This window comes from Camarhynchus parvulus, chromosome 14, assembly GCF_901933205.1.
Source record: "Camarhynchus parvulus chromosome 14, STF_HiC, whole genome shotgun sequence".
Taxonomy (NCBI): domain Eukaryota; kingdom Metazoa; phylum Chordata; class Aves; order Passeriformes; family Thraupidae; genus Camarhynchus; species Camarhynchus parvulus.
The window spans coordinates 1,514,472-1,539,079 of NC_044584.1; the positions used below are offsets into that span (position 1 = coordinate 1,514,472).

A 24,608-nucleotide genomic window follows, 5' to 3' on the forward strand; every position below is an offset into this window, starting at 1 on the left:
AAGGCGGACCCACCTTGCCCAGGTGCTGCCCGAGCATCGCCGCGGCCCCGGTGCCATCAGGGGACACCAGGGTGGCTGCTGCCTCCAACTTGAGCATCACCCAGGAGGGGAAAGCCCTGGGGATAAGGAGCTGAGCTGGACACGGAGGGGCTGCATCTTCCCGGGCCATGAGGATGCTCTCGCCACTGCCCTGCTGACACAGCGACCTGGGCAAGGGGCCCGAGGCCAAGGTAGGAGTCTGGGGGGCTTGGAGGGATGTGGGGAGAAGGGGAGAAGTGGAGGTGTCGCTTGGCTCTCCCGAGTGGGGACAAACTGCTGCAGAGCTCGTGCTGTGATGGCCACGTGGAATGGAATCGCTGGGCCAAGGCAGCAGGGCAGGGAGCTGATGGGCAGAGGTCCCTGGCACGGCACGGCACGGCATGGCACGGCACGGCACAGCATGGCATGTGATGGGCAGAGGTCCCTGGCATGGCATGGCATTGCATGGCACGGCATTGCATGGCACGGCACGGCACGGCACGGCATGGCATTGCATGGCAATCAGGCTGGCAGGAGGGGCTGGAGCCCGGAGTGATGGAGATGAGCGTGGCACCCCACAGGGAAGCTGGCACATGTCACAAATCCTGTCCCCTTGCCTGCTCTGCCTGCCAGGGCACAAAGGAGCCTCAGCCAGGCTGTCCTGCCTGCCCAGAGCCTTGTGCAGCAGCTTTCTCCCCTTAATGTCATCTGCTGAACTGATTCATGCCCAAACCATCCGAAATGAACCCCAAGATGTACCTCCAATAGAAAAGGAAGAGATTAGTGTCACCCTCACCTGTGGCACGGTGCAAACCTGCACCCGAGAGCGGGGCAGGGCCCTGGGGTGCCCCAGGAGCAGCATGGGGGGCTGGAGCTCAGCCCTGCACCCAGGTGGGCACAGAGGCCGGGCATCCTGAGCTGCCTCAGGGCATCAGACCCAATCCTGCTGTTATTTAGGCTCTTATGGGCGCTGTGTAGCCATAAATGTGGGACTGCTGCTGGGGACAGGCTGGCTGCTGTCACCCCTGGGGTGTCACCCTCGCTCAGGGTTTGGCCACCACATGGAAGAGTTATCCAGAGCCAGACAGGCTCCCTGGGAGCCAGGGGACACCTCCCACTCGGGGTGCTCATGTTGCACAGAAATCTCTCCCTGGAGAGCTCGCAGCTGCTCTTTGGGGAGCTCTGCAGGCCCAGAAAGGCTGGCTGGGTACCACGTCTGCCAGCAGCCCCAGAGATGGGCTGGCAGCACCTCCTGCCCAGTTTTCCTGCTGATGTCCTCAGATCCCGTGGGTGGGAAGGGCAGGGGCTGTTTGCTGGGGGGATCTGCTGTTCATTCAGCTGCTTGCACAGCTGTGGTGAAGCATCCTCGGGGCATGGCCAGCTAAGGAAATGCTCCAGACTTCACTCTGCAGCTTGTGAGGTGTGAGGTGCCCTGCAAGGGACATCCTCTCCAAAATTAGCTTCCTTTTTAGCTGTTTGGAATCACCCCTAGATTGATTTTTCCTTTTTTTTCTGGTGAGATTTGGGATTGGCACTGCTGGCATCCAGCCCAGGGGCCCTTCATGTTCCCTCACCTCGTGTTTAACCCCTTCTGTGTCTGGGGGTTGGGGCTCGAGGAAACCAAAAACCAAACCTCAAACCTGGAAGAGATTAAATTTGACATAAAATACATTTGATTTGGCAATCAATTTTGCTGGCATTAAATGCAGACCAAAAAATTTAAGTCATATGTAAACTTAGATAACTGGGATACTTGCCAGTCTGCAAGCTTCATAATTGAGTAATAATGCAGAAGGTACTTTATTGCCTCGTTTAATTAGCAGAAATTAACGATGTGAAGTCTCTTCCATTCTGCCAAAAGGTGGCAGCCTGCATCCTGGCTTCGGGATTCGCTCAGCTGGAGCTGCTGGCCTGGGGAATGTTTTCATTCCCATGGCAGCACATGGACAAGGAGGTGGCCAGGCTGAGGTTTTGGTGTGTTTGGGGCATGGAGTGACCTGGGATTGGGCACCTCCCACCTCCTGCAGGTGCTGTGGGACCATGGAATGATCATGTAAGAAGCTTTTAACCTTATCTAAATGCTGTCGATCATTTCCCATGTTTTCCACCTGTGGGTGCTGCAGCCATGCAGGAGCTCCTGCCCAGCCCTTTGGTGCCTGTGTAACCCCAGCCCAGCCCTGGCAGCAGGTTGGGCCCCCAGGGCTCTGCTGGGAGCTGGGAAATCCCCCTGGAGCTGCCAACCACCCCTTCCCTCCCTCCACAGTGCTGCTGATCCTGCCCCCGAGCCCTGCAGGGGACAAACAGAGATTTCAGCTGCTGGGTGTCCCCTGGTGCAGCCCCGGTGCTGCAGGGACAGCTCCTGGGCTGGTGCTCAGCAGCTGCTGAGGCACAGCGTGGTGGGTCTGTCTGGGCCGGCAGGAGGGTCTGCAGGCAGTAAATGCTCCCTGCTGTGGCCACCTCAGGGCTGTCCCTCCATCCCAGACTCCCTGGATGCTGCTCTGGTCGTGTTGGATTGCCAGGGGTGGCACTGCACATGATTAGAGGCAGAGATGAGCAGGGGCTACATCCAGGCCTGTGTTCTCTGGGGTTGGTGTCAGGAGGCCTGGAACAGAGCCACTGAAAGCACAGCAGCTCTGTGGGAGAGGAGTGGCTGTGCCAGCACAGCCCCTGTGGCACCCAGCACCGATGGGCTTTGGGCAGGGACACTCAGGTGGGATGTGGGGATGCTGCTTCCAGCTGGATTGGAGCTGCTCAAAGAACACATCAGTGTTGTCTAAACATCCTTAGGGGAAAGGATTTTCTCCTAGGCTGGACCTTTGGATTGCACTAAGCAAAAGCCAAAGTGTTAATGCCAAATTCTTGCCAAGAAAATCCCCATTTCCCTCCCTGGGGCTTGCAGGTGCCATCCACAGTTTGGCTGGGCAGCCTCCTGCCCTCCAGGCCCCTCATCCCCTGGGGACACAGGCAGGGCAGGGCAGCACAAAGCTGCCTCCCTGCTCCTCTGGCTGCCAGGGGGACGTTGTCCCTGCTGGATCCTGGCCAGGCAAAGCTGGCATGTGCACGATGGACACCTCGGGCAGGGCTCGTGGCCAGCAGCCCTGGAAGGAGCTGGTCCCATCCTGGACTCACCTGGGTGTCTGTAGGGGTTATGGAGCTTGGCTTTGGCCAGCCCTTACCCTTCAGACAGCTCCTGTGAGAGCTGGGGCTCCTCCAGCCCCAGGACAGCCCCCAGCTGCCCCCTGTGCTCCTGGAGCTGCACCTGGAGCTCCTGGAACCAGAAAAAACTCAGCCCCTCCCTGCATTATCCCTTGTGCTGCCTTATTCTCCTGGTGAGACGCCTCTGCACGAGCTGCTGCTTTGTGAAGGAGCAGCAGAGGACACATCAAACCCTCTCTGGTGCTGGAGCAGCTTTCCCCCATCAAAGGGGCCCATTTCAGAGGCAGGGCTGCAGGGAGCACCTGCAGCAGGAGCCCCTTCCATCCCGGCTGTGCAGCAAGGACCAGAGACACACCTGGGGGCTGCCAAGGCTGAATTGAGCCTTCCAGGCCAGTCAGAGACAAGAGCACATCAAAGGGTGAACATTTAGCTGTGAATTGCTCACTGAGCTCCTTTAATTGGTGGTGGCTTCATTGCCCAGGCCACTGCCCGGGGGTGATGAGTGAGAGCTGCTGCTGCTCCCGGTGTGGAGGAAAGGGCTTTGGGATCTGTGGGATCACCACCACTGCCCAGGGCTCCTGGAGCTCTGGCACCACTGGCACAGGGGCTCAGCCAGGCTTCCATCCTGAAGGGAAGGGCAGTGGGCTCAGACCCTGCTCGTCCCAGCCCTGCAAGGGCTCCTCAGGACCTGGGACATGCCCCTTGTCTCTGTGTGAGGGACCCAGCCCTGGGGACACTGCCAGGGCCCTCCTGCAGTCTTGTGCTTCTGGTGGGAGAAACAAAGCCCACATGGAGCCCTGGGAGGGAGCAGGGGCAGGAGAAGCTCCAAGCACCTTGGCCTTGCACCATGGACCAGAAGCTCTGCCAGGTTTGGCTGGTCCAGCTGCATCTGCGCTTTGTCCCCGGAGGAGGTGTGACCAAGGAAAGGTGTCACCTGTTGGTGAGGCTGCATCAGAGCCCCCACAGCGCCCACGTGCCCCTCAGGGCTGGGCTGGACAAAGGCAGGGCTGTGTGTGGGGACAGACCCCATTGCAGAGCCTCTGACCAGCATGGAGGTGCTCACGTGGATCCTGAACACCCTGTAGGGCCGTGGAGGTGAGGGAAGCTGCCAGACACAGGCCTTGAGGCACCGTGTGTGCATTGCTGCTGTGATCAGCCATCCCCTGGGGCGCAGGGGTTTATCTCCAGAGCCTGGAGGTGACTTTGGGGCTGGTGGAGAGGCCACAGCACAGTGTCTGCAGCACAGCTGGAGCTGGGAGCACTCTCAGGCATGGAGATTTCCCCTCTCTGCCTCTGCTTGAAGAGCAACAGGACTCTGAGCAGATACACCTCTTAAAAATAACCACCAAGCCCTGAGCGTGCTGTGGCAGCAGCTGAGGGGGAGGGAGCAGTAGCTGCTCCTTCTCTGCTGATGATTCAGAGCATCCCCAGAGCTGTGCACAGGATGTGGTGCTGGCCCCGCTCAGCAAGCCCTGACAGAGCCTCTGGACGGGGCCAAGGTGGGTTTGAAAGCAAAGCAGGCCCTTCATCACTCTGCCTGCTGCCCCACGACTTCCTTCACAGGACAGAGGAGAATGTGCAGCAGCTCCCAGCCCTGGTGGCAGTGGTGGTGACCCACAGAGGGCACAGGGGCACTGCCAGGCAGTTCATGCCCCTCTGTGCTTCAGGAAGGCGGTGCTGGTGCTGTGTGGCACGGGAGCTCTGGGCCAAGCTGGAGGCCCAGCTGTGCCCCTGCCACTGAAGGGGGCTCTGTGGCAGCCAAAGGCTCAGGAGTGAACCCCTGGCTCACCCACAGCCAGCTCAGAGCGGGCTCCCTCCCACACTGCTCCTGATCTTCTCCTCTTCCTCCCCAGGGCCATGGACAGGGGCTGAGGAGCCCCGGGTGGGGCTGTGAGCGGCCAGGGGACACGGGGTGGCCCATGGGACACTGCTGCCACCACAGCGCTCCTCACCCAGGGAACACACATGTCACAGGAGGCCTCTGATGGAAGGTGAGTGCTGCTTGGGCAGATCTGTCCCCCTGGGGGAGTGCTGGGGTCAGGAATGGGGTGAGGGGCCAAGGTGTGGGCAGGTCCAAGGCAGGGCTGCACTGGCACCGGGGGACAGCTGCCTCTGCAGAGAAATGACCTTGCTCAGGCTTTTTTCTCTGCATGGGTTTGGATCCCAGGAGGAAACAGCATTTCATGATTGTGCTCTTCAGTCTCTTCAGCTCCAGTTTCAGTAGCTGCTGCCCTGACCCAGCAGCTCCTAACAAAGCCTCCTGCCAGGGCTTTGGGATGGCACCATGGCGAGGAGGCCTTGGGCAGGGCACTCTGGGGGCTCCAGCTGGGCCTGATCCCGACCTCTCGATTGACTTCCACCTTGACTTCATCCCTGCCTCATTGCCATGGGCTCTCTGATGAGCTGCACTCTTGGCTGAACCTGGTGGCCACCTCTGGCCCTGTCCTGCTCACCTGGCTCAGGTATCACAGTGAAATTAAACCCCCAGTAAAGGCTGGACAAGCAGGGGATGATGGTGAGAGATTCAGGGCTGAGCTTGGAGGGAAAGCAGGGAAAGCTCTCCTGGCAAGGGCTGCAGAGAGAGCCCAAAGCTGGGGCAGCCACCAGTGCATGGGGTCAGGGTCAGCTGTCCCTTTCCTGTTCCCAGCCTGGAGCTGGGACTGCCTGGTGTGACCTGGACACTGAGGACATTGAAAACTCCTCAGAGGTGTGCAGAGGGCAATGAGGAGCCCTGCTTTCCCTCCTGGCTGGAAGGCTCCAGGCTGAGCCCTGAATCTCTCACACCATCATCCCCTGCTTGTCCAGCCTTTACTTGGGGTTTAATGTCACTGTGATACCTGAGCCAGGTGAGCAGGACAGGGCCAGATGCGGCCACCAGATTCAGCCAAGGGTCCAGTTCATCAGAGAGCCCATGGCAATGAGGCAGGGATGAAGTCACGGTGGGAAGTCAATCAAGAGGTCAGGATCAGGCCCAGCAAGGGCAACCAGGTTCAGACACAGCCCAGTGGCCACCAGGCAAGGGCAGAGCGATGAGGACCAAGATCTAACTCCTACAACACAGCTTTAGCTGAGGCTGAAGGCCCAGGGCTGAGCTTAAATGGGCTCCCGGACTGACTGTCAGGCTGACCAAGGCCCTTTAGGCCTCTTGGTGCCCTCTGAGCCCTGCCATCCTTCCCACCAGCATGTAAGGGCTCCATGAGGTTTCCCTCTGCTTGGGCACGGCAGAAAAGTGAAGCAGCTTCTGTCATTTCCTTTTGTGCTTCCTCCTCTTCCTCCTCACCCCTGTTTCATTCCTCTGTGCAGAACCCATGGTGCAGAAGCACCTGGAGAGCCTGCAGAGCTCCTGTGGGAACGGCCTGGAGCCAGGAGCCCTGCAGCGCCTCACCAACCTGCTGCTGGTGGAAGGCCTGACCGACATCCAGCAGAAGGAGCACGACATCCTGCAGGTGGAGACCACCAAAGGCCTGCCAAGCACCTCCAAGAGCATCCCCCTGGAGAAGCTGTTCCTGCCTCTCTCCAAGGTCAGCATCCCCCCTCGGATCTCCCTCACAGTTGGCGTGGCTGGCATGGGAAAGAGCACTCTGGTGAAGCTGTTTGTGTGCAGCTGGGCAAAGGGGGAGATCAGCAGGGACATCCTGTTCGTGCTGCCCCTCACCTTTAAGGAGCTCAACACCCACGAGAAGCTCTCTGCTGAGCGCCTCCTGCGCTTGGCCTGCCCCCACATCCCGGCCGGGGCCGCCCGCACCCTGCTCATCCTCGACGGCCTGGATGAGTTCAAGACCCCCTTGGATTTCTCCAACGCTGCGATTTGCACCGATCCCAAGAAGGAGATCCAAGTGGACAACCTGATCACCAACATCATAAGGGGGAACCTGCTGCAGGAGGCCTCCGTGTGGGTGACGGCGCGGCCGGCGGCGGCCGGGCAGATCCCCAGCGGGCTGGTGGACCGCATGACGGAAATCCGAGGCTTTGGGGCTGCAGAGATGAAGGACTTCTTGGACCAGATGTTCCTGGACAACAGAGATCTGTCCAGCCAAGTCCTGCAGCACATCAGGGCTAACAGGTCGCTCCATGTCCTGTGCACCATTCCTGGATTTTGCAGGATTTCTGCCTCCTCAATCGCTTATTTCCTGAAACACAGCAACGATCAATCCCAAGAAGCGACTGTGGTCCCCAGGACCCTGTCAGAAATCTACTCCTATTATTTTAAAATGGCTCTGAGTGGTGACTGGCTGGAAAAGCCGAGAGAAGCCCTCAGGATCGAGCAGGCTGTGAACACCAGCAAGAAGCTGGTGGGCAGCCTGGGCAGGCTGGCCTTCTACGGGCTGCTGCGGGGGAAGCACGTGTTCTACGAGCAGGACATGAAGGCCTACGGCATCGACCTCTCCCTGCTGCACAGCTGCCTCTCCACCCGCCTCCTGCTCAAGGAGGACATGCCGGCCTCCGCAGCCTACTACTTCTCCCACTTGACCATCCAGGAGTTCCTGGCAGCTCTCTATTACTACACGGCGGCCAAGCGGGCCATCTTCGACCTCTTCGTGGAGAGCGGCGTGTCCTGGCCCAAGCTGGGCTTCCTCAGCCACTTCAGGAGCGCCGTGCAGAGGGCGCTGCAGGCCGAGGACGGACAGCTGGACATCTTCATGCGCTTCCTCTCGGGGCTGCTGTCCCCGCCGGTGAACCGGCTGCTCTCGGGGTGGCTGCTGCTGAAGGACGAGCACGGCGGGTGGCGCAGCCAGGCCGTGGATGCCCTGCAGGGCTGCCTGGGCAGCGAGCACGCCGTGTCCTGGCGCGCCGTCAACACCATGCGCTGCCTGCACGAGCTGCAGCACACCGACACCGCCCAGGCCGTGGAGGAGGCCATGAGGAGCGGCACCTTGGCCGGCATGCTCACCCCCGTGAACTGCTCTGCCCTGGCTTATCTCCTGCAGGTGTCTGACGTCTGCCTGGAGGAGGTGAACCTCTCCAACTGCCTCACCTACAATGTGTGTAAGAGCCTGCTCTCCCAGCTCCTCTTCTGCCACAGCCTCAGGTGAGTCCAGCTGGGATTGCACCGGGAGGAGTGGAGTGAGGAGAGGTGCCAGGCTGTGACTGTGGAGTCACAGATTGGTTTGGGTTGGAAGGGAACTTAAAGCCCATCAGTTCCACCCCTGCCATGGCCGGGACACCTCCCACTGTCCCAGGTCACTCCAAGCCCTGTCCAGCCTGGCCTTGGGCACTGCCAGGGATCCAGGGGCAGCCACAGCTGCTCTGGGCATCCTCCCAGGGAAGAATTTAATCCTAAATTCTAATCTAAATCTCTCCTTTTTAGTTTAACCTTGTTCCCTCTTGTAAGTCCCCTCTAAGTATCGGAGGCTGCAATGAGTTCTCTCTCCCCCCTGTGACTCACAATTCCAGGTCCCAGTGGACACATGGGTCCACCAAATGTTGTTCACCTGCAGAAGGGGTGGCACTGGATCAGCTCTGCTTCTGTCCTTGAGCTTCTCCACCTGGGACAGGCAGATGTCATGGGAGGATCATCCTTTCTCCACTTTGCTCTCAAAACCCTTGTTCTTGCTCTTTGCTTGTGTCTTCTGCAGGCTGGACAATAACCACTTTAAGGACGATGTGATGGAGCTGCTGGGCAGTGTGCTGAGTGGGAAGGACTGCCAGATCCAGAGGCTCAGGTAGGACCTGGCCCAGGGCACACGGGATGTCCTGGGGATGCAACGTGGAGCTGGGGGCACCACAAAACCAGGGTGAGGGTCCCCCAGGAACGTGTCTCCCCCTGGCTCCCCAGGGTGCCCAAGGACAAGGACAGCCCCACATGATCCCCTGCACCCAGGCACAGTGACCTTACCCCAGGGTTGTCTTGCCCAGTCTTCCTGGAACTGCTGCCTCCTCACTGTTCCTAAAAACCATCAGTAAATCCATGGGTTATCCCAACAAACCACTTCCCAAGGTCACAGCAGATCCCTGGACACTCGAGGCTCTGCATAGAGCACCTGCTGCAGGGAGGGGACAGGCTCCTGACCCCGTGCAGGGAGGTGCCTCATCCCAGACAGATGGGCTCCCACTTTCCCCACCTCCTCCTCTTCCTCAAGGCTGCACAGAATTCCCCATGCTGCCATCTGAGCTCCTTTATGGGACACAAATGAATTTTATGTCCAGAAATGGTGTCCTTGCAGTCCCTGCATGGTGTCCACCCCAGGAGAACATCCATCACTTTGGTTGTACCATGAACCAAATGCTCCCCATGGCACTTCCCTGCTCCCCCATCCCAGCTGCATCCTGGGACATGCCAGGCTCTGTGCCAGTCTCTTCCTCCTCTGGAAAAAACACCCAATTTTCCTTTTTCTGGGCAGCTTGGCAGAAAATCAGATCAGCAACAAGGGAGCCAAAGCTCTGGCCAGGTCTCTGCTGGTGAACAGGAGCCTGATGGTGCTGGAGTGTCCCCCTGCCCAGCCCCTCTGGTGCCCCATTCCCTCTGGGAACCATTCCCTGCCCATGGCTGGGCTGGATCCCACCCCCTAAAGCCACCACCACGAGCTGCTGGCCTCATGTCCCACCCCAGCAGTGCCATGTGGAGGCATCTGGCTTAAACTGGGCCCGTGCCAGTCTGGCTTTGCTAACCTTGGCTTTTCTGCTGTCCCGCCCCAGCCTGCGGAGCAACTCCATCGGCCCCGCCGGAGCCAAAGCCCTGGCTGATGCCCTGAAAAAAAACCAAATCCTGCTCTCCCTGAAGTAAGTCTCAACCTCTGGAGCATCTCCTGAGCAGATCCCCAGGGCAGGCCCCCTTCCAGGCCTCTTCTGTGCCCCTGGGGTTTTCCCAAGCTCCAAGGGCAGCACAGGGGCACAGCCTGGGCATGCACGAGTGCAGCTGGCACAGACCCAGGGGCTGGGCAGCCCTGGGCCAGAAATCTGGGATTGTCCTGCCTCTTGGGGCAGTGAAGGGAGGGGTTGGGGCTGCAGCCCAGGTCGAGGTCCTTTCTGTGCATGGGAGCTCCCAGGTGCTGTTTGGTGGAAGAAGGAAAATCCCATGGGAGAGGAATGTGACAGTGTTCACTGGGGTCTCAGGTTGAGGGAAGAGATGAGGATCTGACTCCATGTTTCAGAAGGCTTGATTTATTATTTTATGATATATATTACATTAAAACTATACTAAAAGAATAGAAGAAAGGATTTCCTCAGAAGGCTGGCTAAGAATAGAGAAAGAAGGAATGATAACAAAGGTTTGTGGCTTGGCTCTGTCTGAGCCAGCTGACTGTGATTGGCCATTAATTAGAAACAACTGCATGAGACCAATCACAGATGCACCTGTTGCATTCCACAGCAGCAGATAACCATTGTTTACATTTTGTTCCTGAGGCCTCTCAGCTTCTCAGGAGGAAAAATCCTGAGGAAAGGATTTTTCATAAAAGATGTCTGTGACACAGGAGGGAAGGAGACTCCTGGTCAGGGATGCTTGGGGGCCAGACCCCTTTCTCAGGGCAAGCAAACCCCAGGGCAGGTGGCCACTGCCCTGCAGCCCTGCTGTGGGAGCATCCACGCCTGGCCTCACTGCTGTGTCCCACAGCCTCCAGCACAACTCCATCAAGGAGGACGGCGCCGCCTCCCTGGCCGAGGCCCTGCTGAGCAACCACAGGCTGCTGACCCTGCAGTGAGTGACCCAGACGTGGTGTCCCCCCCTCCAGCCACCCGGCAGGGTGGGTGCTGCCCATGGGGACGTGGCTGTGCCATTGACAGGTGCCTCCTGCCTTTGCAGCCTGCAGAAGAACGCGGTCGGAGCCCAGGGCGCCCGGAGCGTGGCCGAGGCGCTGAAGCAGAACCGCAGCCTGAGGGAGCTGATGTGAGCACGGCGTGAGGGGCAGGGATGGTACTGCCAGGGCCACATCCCCGGGCACCTGTGGGCAGGAAGGGCAGGAAAGGGGCAGGCTCGTGTGACAGGCAGGAGGGACAGTGCTGGCTCTGCCCAGCAGGGCTGGTGTGGGTGGAGAGAGCAGAGCCTTGGGAGCAGCCCTGTGGGGATGCTCTCTGCACCTCCAGGCATGCAGGAGCCACGTGAAGGAAGGAGAAGCTGTCTCCCCTCTGGCAGAGGGAAGCAGCAGGGCTCCAGACCCTGAGGAAACATTAAAAGCTATTCCAGCTCAACCCAGCCCCGAGAACAGAGGTGTGTGTAGGTGGGGAATGAGGTGGCAGTGAGTTCATGCTCATTGCTGCAGCAGGAAGGGCCTGGGGGAGGTGAATTCCTTGCTGGAGCTCCAAGCTTCCTCTTCTGTCTCAGACTCTCAAGCAACTCAGTGGGAGACGACGGCTCCATTGCCCTGGCTGAAGCTCTGAGGGTGAACCACAGCCTGCAAAGCCTGGAGTAAGTTCCCCCTCCCTGCCTGGGCTCCTTGACAACACAGCCCAGCCTCCTCCTGCCAGCACAATCTGCCACCCCTCAAGCCCTCAGCCCCTCCCCATGTCTGTCCCACTGCACATTCCCTGGATGTACAGGCTGGAACACGATGGGGCAGCTCCAGCAGCAGCCAGGCTGGAGGGACACTGACAGAATCAATCCTAAAACCCAGTGGTGACTTTTTATTTTGGCTTGGAGGAAATCAGCAGCTTTGTGTGTTCTCTCTCTCAAATTGATGGGAATTGGCTGAGGAGGCAGGGAATGGGCTGGGGCCTGGCAGAGTCAGGCTGGAATGGTGCCACCTTCACTCCCCATGGGCACAGCCCCTGGGGAGGAGAGCTGATGGCTCCTGCTGATGAGTGGCTGTGCCCTGGTTCTGTCCCTGTGACCAGGATCCCAAACCCATGGGAGCCTCATGCCCAGCTGAGCCAGCAGCCACAGTGACAGGTGGGGACAAAGGTGCCCCAAAGTGCTGGCAAGCCCTGTCCCCTGTGCTTGCTGGGGCTGCTGTGGCCACAGGAATGGCTGATCCCACCCTGGGTGCTCCCAGGGCTGCTCCTTCTGCCTTGGCTGCCCTGTTCCCTGTGGCTGGGGGATGCCCTTTTCTTGGTGAAATGGGCACTGTCCACCCCAGACATGGCCCTGCAGCCCAGCTGTGATGCCAGGACTGGCCCATCCTCACACCTCCCCTGTTTGTCTCAGTCTCCAGAGCAACTCCATCAGCAGTGCAGGGGTCTCGGCGCTGACAGCAGCTCTCTGCTCCAACAAGGGACTCCTCAGCCTCAAGTGAGTGACAGTCCCTGCAGCCACCCTGGCCAAAGGCTGGGCTGGCACCTGGGAGCTTCTCAGAGCTTGTGCCTGGTTGTTTCCAGCTCTGAGGTGCTGAAAGCAGCTTTGGTCCCTCCTCCAGCTGCGAGGAACTTCTCTCTGTCTTTATCTTTCTCCCTTTGGGACAATATTCATTCAGCCACATCTTGGAATGACAGGATGGCAGCAGGGAAGGGAGGCTGGCAAAAAGCCCTGATGGGCCACCAGAGCCCACAGGGAACACGGGGAATGGAGCTGCAGGAGCTGGTGGGGGTGGTCTCAGACAAACTGCTCTGCTCAGTCCATGGCCTGAGCCCAGAGCAGGAGGGGAAGGGCTCTGGGGGAGCAGCTGCCCCTGCCCTGCCCTGGCTGCCCCTCCCCAGCCCTGTGTCTCTCCCCAGCCTCAGGGAGAACTCCATCAGCAGGGAGGGGGGCCCGGCCATCGCCCGTGCCCTGCGCAGCAACAGCACCCTCAGGAAGCTGGAGTAAGTCCCATGGGGGCCCCAGGAGGGCACCCAGAGCACCCTGTGCTGTCCCTGGAGCTGTCCTCAGCTTCTCCTGTGTGACCCGAGTCCTGTGTCCCTGCAGCCTGGCGGCCAACCTGCTGTGTGACGACGGGGGCCAGGCCATCGCCGCGGCCATCAGGGAGAACCAGGCTCTCACCTCCCTCCAGTGAGTGTCCCTGGGCTGCCTGCGTTTGGGGGCCTGGCATGGACACGGCCAGGGACACTGCTCCTGGCCCTCAGCCCCGCCAGGCTGGCACATGGCACCCCCGGGAGGTGTGCTGTGACATCCTGGATGGGCCCACGGGGTCTTGCACATCCCTGGGTGGCTGTGGATGGGTGTGGAGCCTGGCTGGATCGGGGCACGCTCACAGCCCAAGGCTTCGCCTCTCATTTTCTCCTGTTTGCAGCTTGCAGTGGAACTTCATGCAGGCCAAAACAGCCACGGCCCTGGCACAAGCACTACAGTCCAACAGCAGCCTGGCCAGCCTCGAGTAAGTGGGGACACAGGTGGATGGATCCTGGTAGGACCCTTTGCCTACTGGTAGGGCCCTTAGACCTCATCCCATCCCACCCCTGCCATGGCAGGGACACCTTCCACTGTCCCAGGTCACTCCAAGCCCCATCCAGCCTGGCCTTGGGCGCTGCCAGGGATCCAGGGGCAGCCCCAGCTGCTCTGGGCACCCTGTGCCAGGGCCTGCCCACCTCATTCTTCCCAATATCCCATCTAACCCTGCCCTCTGGCAGTGGGCAGCCATTCCCTCTTGTGCTGCAAATCCTTGTCCTTGTGCCTGGTTGTTTCCACAAGTGCTCTGAGATGCTGAAAGCAGCTTTGGTCCCTCCTCCAGCTGTGAGAAACTTCCATCTTTATCCTTCTCCCTTTAGACCATATATTCATTCACCCACATCTTGGAATGAATCTCTGCAAACCCTTGTCCCCAGTCCCTCTGCAGCTCTCCTGGAGTCCCTTTAGGCCCTGCAAATCTGCTGTGTCCCCACCGCGTGTCTCTGGCTGGGGATGCTCTCAATGCCTTGTGCTCCAGGAGCCCTCCCAAGCCATTTGGGATTGCTGGGCCCTATGCTGGCCCTGTCCCTGTCCCTGCCCTGGTTCCCAGGCCAGGGGCACACCCAGCCCTTCTGTCACAGCCTGCAGGAGAACGCCATTGGAGACGAGGGCATGGCCGCGCTCTCCGCTGCACTGAAGGTCAACACCACGCTGGCAGATCTCCAGTGAGTACCCAGGCTGCAGCAGGGCCCTGGTGTCACGGCCCAATTACCCTAATTAACACACCATGGCCACCGCAGGACAGGTGCTGAAGGGTCCCTGTTCCCTTGCAGCCTGCAGGTGGCTTCAGTTGGCGCAGCTGGCGCCCAAGCCCTGGCAGAAGCCTTGATGGTCAACAAGAGCCTGCAGATCCTGGAGTAAGTGGTGGCTCCGTGGTACCCAGGGCTGTGCCACTGGTCCCTGGGTGTCTGAGAGCCCTTGGCTCAGCTCTGCTCCTGCCCTCCGTGATCTCCCAGAGCTGTCCCTGGCTGTGGTCACTTCTCCCCCTCCTCCCGTTTGTGCCCCCCGGGCTGTCGGGCTGTCCGTCTGTCCTTCCTCACCGCTCCCGTTTGCATCCTGTGGGCTGTCCTTCCTCACCTTCCCCTTGTTTGCAGCCTCCATCCTGTCCTTTCTCACCTTTCCCTTGTTTGCAGCCTGCGGGGGAACTCCCTGGGCCCGGCAGGGGCCAAGGCTGTGGCCAACGCGCTCAAGGTGAACCGCAGCCTCCGCTGGCTCAAGTGAGTATCGCAGCCCCAGAACTGCCTGGGCAGCCATTCCCTTGGGAACAGCGCGGGCATGGCCAAGCCAGGGCTCTCAGAAGGGCAGACCCTGGGCAGGTGGCTCAGTGCATGCGCTCCCCCCTGGTGGCCACACGTGCTGGCGCTGTCCGACCCTCCTGCCTCCCGCAGCCTGCAGGAGAACTCGCTGGGCATGGACGGAGCCATCTGCATCGCCACGGCCCTCAAGGGCAACCACGGCCTCACCTATGTCAAGTAAGTGACTGCTGCAGGGGTGGGAAGGGCAGGGATGGGGGAGACCATGGGAACCACCCAGGGACCTTCTCACTGCCAGCCCTGCCCACTCCTGGCTGCCCCACAGGGCACAGACGTCCTGTGCTCCTCCCAGTGTGACAGCCACCACCCACACACAGCTCCAGACCCTCAGCTCCCCTCCAGGGATGCCTCTGGGCCAAAGAACCACCTCAAAAGAGAAATCCTCTCCAAAAGCAGGGGAGAAGGGGCTCAGCCCCTCCACCTCTCCAGGGCTGTGTCCAGCTCCTCACTTGGCTCTCAAACCCACAGTGCCCTTGAGCAGGGTCCTGCATGGGGTGGGGTGGGCACAGGTGATGCCAGATTGTCACTAGAGCACACCAAACAACACAACGTGCACACACTGCTGTTCTCAAGGGGGAAAAGGGAAGTTTCTTTTCTGACTCCAACATTTATAGATTTCCAAAAGAGCCAGTGGATTGGAGGGTGAAAGTGCTACCTCTCCAATGACACTGGACAAACCAACAAGCCATCAAATTTCTCCTCCTCCATAAAAGAATGCAGAACAATAAGTTATTTACAGAAAGCGTGTGAGAAAGTTCATTACAAGAATGTAAACCTCAGAAGAAGGCTTAGAGAATCTTAAAAAATCAGGGTGACACCAGATGCTGGTGCAAAGCTGGGCAGCACCTGCTGTCCCCACCAAGGATCCTGCTGTGCCTCGTGCCCCAGCCTGAGCTCTATTTCTCTCTCCCCCAGCCTGCAGGGGAACCTCATCGGGCACTCGGGAGCCAGGATGATCGCGGACGCCATCCGGACCAACGCGCCCGACTGCGTCGTGGACGTGTGAGGGACCCTGGCTGCAGAGAGGGGACTGGGGTCCCCCTGGCCTGGGTGACTGCAGGGAGCTCCCTGGTGCCCATCTCAGGGATGAGAACTGGGCAAGGACAGCTCCTGAGCTCCTGGCACGGCCCAGGAGGACTGAGGGCGTCAGAGCAGGAGCGCGGGAGGGTCAAGACTCACGTTGAAAGCTGAGGGATGTGTGTGCCCATGTCTGTGTTCATCCAGGCCCTGGTGAGCTTCAGGGAATGGGGGAAATGCAAAAAGGAGTGAGGAGGGGCACATGCCACAGCCAGACCTTGTTTTTGTGGGGGATTTATCTGCTGGTGGCAGCAACTCCTCCTGTGCTTTGTCACCCCTGGCTAAAACCAGCCCAGTCCAGCAGGGTCCCCTGAAATCCCAGCTGGACACGAGAGATTTGCTGCTGCCTTGCTCAGATGGGAGTGATGCTGTGCACCTGGCACTCCAGCAGCTCCTGGCTGGTGCTGGCCACACACACCTGGAGTGTTTGGCAGAGCTGTTCTCTAACAAGAGAGAGGTAACCCAAGGCACAGGAGTGGAACCATCTAGAAAGACCTTGGAAAATACAAGAAGAACTGCACTGCCTGAGGGTGGGATGTCTCCAGTACATCTTGGTGCTACACCAGGACTGCCTCAGCTCAAACTGCTGCCTCTGAGCTTCAGGCTGGAGCTCTTGGATCTCCTGCTGCTCACGGTGTTCTGTGACCTTGGGACACATCCTCCTGATGTCCCAGCTGCAGGGTCTGTCCCTAGCAGGTCACTTTCTGACCAGGAGAGCAGAGGTGGTGCCTCTGTGTGTGTGGCAGGGACCCAGTGACTCCCAAGAGGTGCCAGTTTTGCAGGTGACCCAGCAGCCAAACTGTGAACCCTCAGAGCCCCCTGAAGCCACTGTCCCCTGTCCTTTGTCCCCTGTTCCCAGCCAGGACACTCTGCCACACTCAGGGCAGCCGGTGGCTGCTGCAGGGACCTGGGGGCTGATCCCACAAACACCGGGCTGAGCTCTGGAGATGTAAATGCTTGGGAATAAATTAGTTCCTGGATGAGAAGATGCCTCTTGCAGCCTTGCTCTTGCACTGCAGGACATTTGGGACAGGCTGTGCTCCCCTGCCCTGGCTGAGAGCTCAGTTCACTGGCACAGGGGCTGCTGCTGCTGCCTGGCACCAGCAGCTGCAGCACCAGCAGGGCTCTGCCACCTGCCTGCTGGCTGTGCTGTGGCTAGGTGGCACTGCTGCCTGGAGAGAGAGGCTCTGGCTCTGTGCACACCAGCTGTGGAGTCACTTTTCCATCTGGGCCTGCAGTACAGGAAATAGAAAACTGTGACTCAAACTGCTCTCGAGGGTCAGATCATCACAGAATGGTTTGGGTTGGAAGGAATCTCAAAACCCATCCATTCCCACCCCTGCCATGGGCAGGGACACCTTCCACTATTCGTCCAAACCCCATCCAGCCTGGCCTTGGGCACTGCCAGGGATGCAGGGGCAGCCCCAGCTGCTCTGGGCACCCTGTGCCAGGGCCTGCCCACCCTGCCAGGGAACAATTCCTAATTCCCAAGATCCCATCCATCCCTGTCCTCTGGCAGTGGCAGCCATTCCCTGTGTCCTGTCCCTCCATGCCTTGTCCCCAGTCCCTCTCCAGCTCTCCTGGAGCCCCTTTAGGCACTGGAAGGTCTCCCTGGGGACTTCTCCAGTTTTAACTCCACTCCTTCAGTCTCCCTGGTGCTGCTCTTTGTGCAGACAAGCCCTTATTAAGTAAAGGATATGTTTAGGATAAATAGATTTAAGCCAGATTTAAAACCAATTGAGATGCATTCCCAGAGCAGCTTTTCATCCAGTTTTATTAAGCCAAAGAAATCTATTTGGACATAATAAAATGCAGGGAAATCAGGCACATGATGCACACTGGAGTGAGGCTGCTGGCACTGCAGTGCACAAGAGCCAGTTTAGTGCAATTATGGAAATAAGTGCACATTACTGTGATTCTCATTATGGATAAACTGCTCATGCTTTGAGATTCACAAACCTGGCAATCCAAGTTTAATTTTCAGGTTTAATGAACATTATTTACCAACTCCTGAGTTCACACTGACACACACTTTTCAGACAGCAGGGTATTAGCTCCTGGCCTCTCCAAAGTTTGTGCTTCAAGAGGCCTCCTGCTCCTGAAGGGTCAGAAGTCATTATCACTTTGCTCCAGTGGCTCTGGCTTCCTGGCTCGGAGACTGGATTTGCCTGGGGAGATTTCCATGCTGTCATCTTCCAGATCATCATCCTCCTCCTCATCTTCATCTTCATCCAGGTCAATCTCACTATCCCCTGAGTCATCCTGCAGGACAGGGAACAGGAGTCCATGACCAGCTCAGCTCTCCTTGGCCAGGCCCCTTTGCCAGCCCCATGAGAGGGATGGCAGTGCTGGATTCCCCTGCACTCCCAATGGATTCCAAACCTCCTTCCCCACCCACGGGGCTCAGGAACACAAATTCCCTGATTTCTGCTGGCTCTGGGCTGTTTAACATTGAGGTGACAGCTGCTGTGAGCCCACAGAATGGAGGGGAGTGGAAGAGAATGAAGGAAGCCCAGGAGAGGAACCCACCTGAGCCTTGCGCCGGCCTGGCCGTGCCGGGGCTGGGGTCCCCTGGAGAGCCAGAGTGGAGGAACACGAGAGGCAGAGCAGGAAAAAAAAGTACAAGAACATAAAAGAGACCAGAAAGTACCCAGGCTGGAGCAGGGGAGAAGGCAGCAAAGGCAGGCACAGCTCAGGTATCACACCACACAGAGGCTGGGCACACAGCACTGGCTCTTCCTGACTCCATGAGCTCCTGGAGGGGCTCAAAGCAGCCTCCCTGGCTTCAATCCCTGAGCTGGGACACACCAGCAGAGGCCTGCAAAGATCCCTGAGCTCTGAGAAGCTGCAGGCAGAGGGCAGAGCCATGAGACAACTGCAGAGGCTGCAGCTGAGGGAAGTCACAGGCTGAAGGCCTTGGCTTTCCATCCCTGGATGTGCTGGGGCTGTGCCAGCAGGGACAGAGCTGCCAGCAGGGAGCCTGAAGGGAACAGAAATCACAGAGGGTGACCATCCAAATCTGTCACTAACGTGGCCAAGGACAATCAGGCAGCACTGGGACGAATGTGACAACATCTTCACCCACAGCACAGCACTCTGCCCTTCCCAGAAATGGGTCTGGATGTCCAGGAGGCAACAACCCATTCTGGCAGGAGCAAAGAGCAGAGCAAGGGCTGCAAGTTCTCTCTAAAACCCAAAAGCTGTGGCTGCCTCACCCCTGAATTGTTTTAAATCAGGCTGGATGGGGCTTGGAGCAGCCTGGTCTAGTGGCATGTGTTTCGGGGTGGAACAAGATGGGTTTGAAGGTCCCTTCCACCTCAAACTGTTCTGGGATTCCCAGAAATGTCTGAACTCCCCTTCTAAAGGGGTGTCTGCTGGATTGAGACAGAAAGGTTCCACCCACACTGGGAATTAACAGCAGCACAGGCTCAAACACAATCCCACAGACACCACAGCTGTACTAGTTCCTTGCCCTCCCCAAAAGTGTTCCAGCATCACTGGAGAGAACAGCCCCACTGCCCCTGGCATGGCAGCAGCTTTCTGGGATGGTGGGGAGAGCTAACTGCAAATGCCAACCACATCCCAGCAGCTGGCTCTGGTGCAGATGTGGCCACTCAGGTGTGCCCAGAGGCACAGACAGGCTGCCCATGGATGCCAAAGGCTGGGCACAGACACAGAGCAAGTCCTCCTGTGCCAGGAGCCTGGGGCAGCAGGAATCCCAAGGGCACAGCTCACAGTCCTGCTCTCATCCCTGCCCCATCCTCCAGGGCACTGATGCTGCCAGCACAGGGCTCCAAGGAGTGACTTTAGAGCAATGAAGGGGACTTAGGTCCATGTATTTAACTCCGGCTGTACTGTACTGGTCCTTCTTCCCAGAAATCTGCCCCACAGCTCACAAGAGAATTCCTGCAGCCTGTGTGCCACTAGTTCTGCACTGCAGGATGGGGTGAAAGCACATGGAGCACACAGACTCCAAGAACAAAGGAAAAATAAGGAAATATGTGTCTATGCTGAGGAAAGGTGTCAGCCATTGGAAAGGAGGGGCAAAGCAGGCCTGGGTGTGAGGATTCAGCAGGTAAAAAGGTGTCTCTTCAGCTGAGGAGAGGGCTGCCATCTAAAGCCCTATCAGAGAAGCTCTGCAGACACTTGAGATGGTTACTCACATCCTCCTCCGTGTCTCCACCTTGCATTGATCCCACGATCCGTGTGCCAACTCGTCCTGCGGGAGCAAAGAGAACCCCCATCAAACCTGGCTGGTGTCACAGGAGCAAAGAGAACCCCCATCACACCTGGTTCATGGTCACAGGAGCAAAGGGAATCCCCTACAGGGAGGGAGGAGGAAGGGTAAGGCTCAGGGTGCATCCCTCAGGAGAAGATGAGATCCCAATCCATGCACCACCCCCCTTGTTAAGCCTCATTGCTCAGGAGAGGGTAGGAGGGGTAAGGCTGACAGTAGTTAACATTGGACTCAATGATTTTGGAGTTTTTCTCCAACATGAATGATTCTGTGATTCTAGCTCCAGTCAGGGACTGTTTCTGCTATTCCCAGAGCTACCTCATTCCAGCATGATGGTTCTGGCAGGACAAGAGGCAATGGGCACATCAAGAAACAGGAAATTCTATCTGAACCAAGAAACCTTTTATTATGTGAGGGCAGTCAAACCCTGGAACAAGGCTGCTAAGAGAAGTTTAGGAGTCTCCATCCATGGAGATACTCAAACCCAAACTGGATGTGGTCCTGGACAAGCAGCTCAAATCTCTTGTTAGAGCAGAGAGGCTGCTCTAGATCATCTTGAGAGGCCCTTCCAACCCAAAAAAATCCATGAACTGACACATTTCTTCCTCTGCTTTGGTACACAGAGAACAAAAGCCTGTTTTTCCATGTGGTGAATGAACCCTTTTTCCTTTAGAGAGCTCAGACCCTTTCTGATATTCCAGGATGGATTGAATCTCACAGGAAACCCAGGCAAACCTCAAGAATTTCCTGATGGGAGTTAGATGAGGCTGAAGGGGAGGTGGGGCTCTGCAGGGAGCTCACTGAGGGGAGCACACAGCGTCCCTCCTTGCCTGGTTTTGGCTACCCAGAGGCCATGGGAAATGCTGGCAGGTGTCCCTTGCTGGGGAGGGAGCCTAGAAGGGTTGGGAATGGGGAGAGGAGAAGCTCCTGGGGGCTGCCTGGGTGACTCAGCCCTGCTGCTGCAGCCACAGAACCCACTCAGCACTGGATCCTATTTCCAGCCCTGCTGTGTACATCCCATCTCACCAATTGTTCATTTCCTGCCATCACCAGCTTCCTCCATGCCAAATATGGACTGTTCCAATCAGAACAATCCAATCTGTGCTGTTTTTAGCATGGAAACAAGGCAGCTTTGAAGTATACCCTGGCAAACCTCTTTTTTTTTACTACTTCCCAAAGCACAAAAGATGACAGGTCCCCTTTGTCCCACGCAGTTTGAGCTGAGTTAGTGGTAGGAAAAAGCTGCCTAACTCATCCACAGCTCACCAAAAACCCCCTGTTGTATCAAGGCAGATCACTAAAAGGATTTTATGTCTTTATATAAAAAGCAGTGGCCTCTATGCAGCAGTTGCTGGTAACACAGGAAGTGGAGATGGAATTAAAATATTTCTGGATAGATCTGTCTTCAGGCTTTGGAGACTTTTGCTCTAATTTATGCAACACTAAATGATAAAAATTTGGGGTTGATTACACCTGACATCCTTAGATGACAACAGAACCCCATTTTTGCCCAGCCTAGAAATGACTTTTGAGTTTAACTGCAATTTTACTCTGTAGAAGGCTCAACATAAAGTGTAAAATTGGGAATCACTACCTCAAAAAGGAGAAAGCTGCAGGGAGCTGCTAAAAGAAGACAAAACTGAGAGAGATTCTGAATAGAAAAGAGAATCAAGATATCAGATTAGGTGAGCTGATGGAATAAGACAGTTCAAAATGCCATGGAGAGAATGCTCTCAGGAGGTGTGCAGGGTGCTGCTCCTCCCTCAGTGGCAGCAGTGCACACATCCCATGGACATGTAACTGCTCACACCTGGAGGAATTCCAGCATCTGCTACTGCCTGGACTTGGATCCTGCATTGTCTAAGCCAGGAGCACCTCTCTGAACCAGCAACTGTGGGATCAGCAGGGTCAGGTCCTGCAGCAAACCCTGAGACTCTCCCAGAAGAGACCCCAGCATGCAGAGGGGCTGCAGCAAACCCTGGGACTCTCCCAGCATCCAGAAGGGCAGGGACTTCACCTGAGCACTAAACTGTAAAGAGGAGATAAATCAGATTTTCCATGGAGCATTATTTTCACCCCCAGCCCACAAACCCCACATTTCCCTGTAGGGGAATGGCCCTGGGGTGCTCCTGTGTGTGCTGGGGGCAGGCAGCAAACAGAGGAGTGCCCTGCATGGCACAGGGAGAGCTGGATGTTGTCACTTGGTCTCCTGGGCTCAGTTCAGCTGGGCTCACACAGCTGCCAAGAGCAGAGAGCCTGTGGAGCTTCCTTCCAGAAAATGTGACTCCAGCTGGGACAGGCTGCACAGAGCAGTAATTAGGGAAGATGCTGGTAATGAACAGGTTGTGATTCACTGCACCTTTGGAGTCAAATCTTCTCCCTCCCTGTGCATGGCCATAGTTTGTAGGCACCTCAGAGAGCAGCAGGCAATGTGCATCCCTGATGTGGAGCTGTGAGCTGTTGCCATTTTCCCCCTGTGTGATGCTCCCCATTTTACCGAGCTGTGCAGCTGCCCAGGATGGAGCCACAGGGCTGGGATGATTTCCAGCTCCTCAGCCAGCAGTGGGTACAGGTTAACCCTGTGTCTCACAGCAAGGAGTGACACACAAGCTGAGAGTCTGCACAGCCTGGGTGGGGGCAGGTGGGTTTGGATACATTTTGCTCCCAGTCTGGAGATTTGCAGTCAGTCTCCAGTGCTTAATGTGAATTCACAGCATGAGCTTGCAGAGGACACCTCTTTCCTCTGCATCACATTCCCTTCCACACAGAAATATGGGATGAACCTTCTGCCTGATCCTTCTGAACTGTGGCCCTTTGGACACTGCTCCCAATCACAGAGTGATGGAATATCCTGAGTGGGAAGGCACCCCAGGGATCACCCAGTCCCACCCCTGGCCCTGCACAGACCCCCAGCACTCCCACCCTGTGCCTGAGCATTGCCCAAGCTCTCCTGGAGCTCTGGCAGCCTCGGGGCTGTGCCCATTCCCTGGGGAGCCTGGGCAGTGCCAGCACCCTCTGGGCATGAATCCTTTCCCAAAATCCAGCCTGACCCTGCCCAGCTCCAGCCATTCCCTGTCCCAGAGATCAGAGCTGCCCCTGGGGAGGAGCTGCAGCCCCCCCTGAGCTCTGCCCTCAGTCTCCTCCTCCAGCTGAACAATCCAAGTGCCCTCAGCTGCTCCTCAGATCCCCTCCCCATGCCCAGGTCCTTCCTCTGGACACTCCAACAGCTTTAGATCCTTCTGATATTGTGGCATCCACACCTGCCCCAGATCTGAGATGAGGGCAGGGCAGAGCAGAGCAATCCCCTCCCTTAGAGCAAGACCCTGATCCCAGCAGCATTTTCCAGGCGTTGCCAAAATCCAGGGACTGATCAAGCACAGCCCAGCTGTGCATGGGGCAGCACACTTCAGTTTATTTCTTACACCTCCATGAAAAGGAAATCTGCCTGGAGGTGAGGGAGTTGTTCCCACATTTCAGACCTACAGCCCCTCCTCCTTCTTCACTAGGTCTGATGTTGGGATGGGGCACACCTGGGGGAGGTTGAGAGGGAAGGAAAACAATCTAGAAATCCCATAGCAGAAATCTGAACACAGCCACAAGCTGGAGAGAGAAATTCCACAAGCAGAGTGACAATTCCCAGTGAGAACAGCACTTTCAGCCTGCCTGTGGTAAGGAAGGATTGGAATCAGGACTGTGGAGGCTCACCTGAGAAGATTTGCAGGTCAAAACTCTCCTTTTCCCTACAGGACTGAAAAAAATGAGGGACAATCCAGGCTCTGCAGCCTTCCCCCAGCATGCAGGGTGCCACAGGCACTCAGCAGCAAGTGCCCTGTGCCAGCACATCATTAACACCCTGATCCTCTGGGCCAGCTCTGCCCAGCAAAGGGGCTCCAGGAGAGCTGCTCTCACTGTGTGACTCTGGACTCATTGTCTGCTAAAAAACCCAGGGTTTTATAAAGCTGTTCTTCTCACAGTAAAGATCAAATGGGGCTGGAGTTGTTCTTGTCTCAGTAGTGAAATGGTTTCTGAGGTCTGGCCAGGACAAAACCAGCCCTTAAGACCAATGTTATGAAAGGATTATAAAAGGAAATGAGCTACAGCACAGGGAGGAATGGTTCACAGGAGCTGAAACACCCTGGCAGTGTGGAATAAAAGGTGATTTCCAGGCACAGCTCCACAGGGAGGGACTATTTCAGCTTCATTCAGCAGCCCTGCCTTGTCTCCAGCACAGTGTGGCCCAGGCTGCCACCTCTGGGAGGGGAAAGGTGCTCGTGATGCCACAATGCATTTCAGGACTCTGCTCCAAGTGAGTTGAAAAGATGGATCTGCACATGGAATCAGAACATCACCTCAAAATCTGTCACTTCTGATGGTGTGGGTGACAAAAATCTATTTAGTTCAAGGAGAGACTGGACAGGTTCTTAGGAGAAAATAAATGTACTGAGGGTTAGCTCAAATCTGTGCAAGCCACAAGTGATGGGGCTGGAACAGCTTGAGAGCCCCAGGGAAGCTGAGGGGAGCTCCCAGGTGCTTCCCCAGACATTTTCTTTCAAGC

At 57.3% G+C, this 24,608-nt stretch overlaps 2 protein-coding genes across 3 annotated transcripts in view; one reads left to right on the plus strand and one right to left on the minus strand.

The window, feature by feature from the left end:
• The first annotated feature begins 64 nt into the window (after positions 1 to 64).
• NLRC3 (NLR family CARD domain containing 3) lies at positions 65 to 15,937 on the plus strand. The gene is made up of 18 exons (XM_030958322.1): positions 65 to 230; positions 5,028 to 5,165; positions 6,478 to 8,203; positions 8,751 to 8,837; positions 9,516 to 9,599; positions 9,811 to 9,894; positions 10,727 to 10,810; positions 10,916 to 10,999; positions 11,435 to 11,518; positions 12,254 to 12,337; positions 12,760 to 12,843; positions 12,947 to 13,030; positions 13,272 to 13,355; positions 14,008 to 14,091; positions 14,200 to 14,283; positions 14,560 to 14,643; positions 14,815 to 14,898; positions 15,655 to 15,937. The coding sequence occupies exons 2-18, from the start codon at positions 5,159 to 5,161 to the stop codon at positions 15,743 to 15,745; spliced, it is 3,003 nt and encodes a 1,000-aa protein (XP_030814182.1). The 5' UTR covers positions 65 to 230; positions 5,028 to 5,158; the 3' UTR covers positions 15,746 to 15,937.
• A 1,636-nt stretch (positions 15,938 to 17,573) lies between these two features.
• The window catches only part of CLUAP1 (clusterin associated protein 1), a 60,472-nt gene continuing 53,437 nt past the window's right edge, over positions 17,574 to 24,608 (minus strand). Inside the window, exons 11-13 of one of the 2 annotated variants that reach the window (XM_030958085.1) lie at positions 19,980 to 20,035; positions 18,346 to 18,387; positions 17,574 to 18,078 (exon numbers count right to left, since the gene is read on the minus strand). In XM_030958085.1, coding sequence (XP_030813945.1) covers positions 17,923 to 18,078; positions 18,346 to 18,387; positions 19,980 to 20,035 — 254 coding nt within the window. In that variant the 3' untranslated portion in view covers positions 17,574 to 17,922. The remainder of the gene's footprint in view (positions 18,079 to 18,345; positions 18,388 to 19,979; positions 20,036 to 24,608) is intronic. The other variant, XM_030958086.1, reaches the window with a different exon arrangement.

Excerpts from the sequence above, each read along its gene's own strand:
- NLRC3 (XM_030958322.1), top strand. Across the intron at positions 8,204-8,750 it reads CTCTTCTGCCACAGCCTCAG|GCTGGACAATAACCACTTTA; the intron begins GTGAGTCCAGCT and ends TGTCTTCTGCAG. Across the intron at positions 13,356-14,007 it reads AGCAGCCTGGCCAGCCTCGA|CCTGCAGGAGAACGCCATTG; the intron begins GTAAGTGGGGAC and ends CTTCTGTCACAG.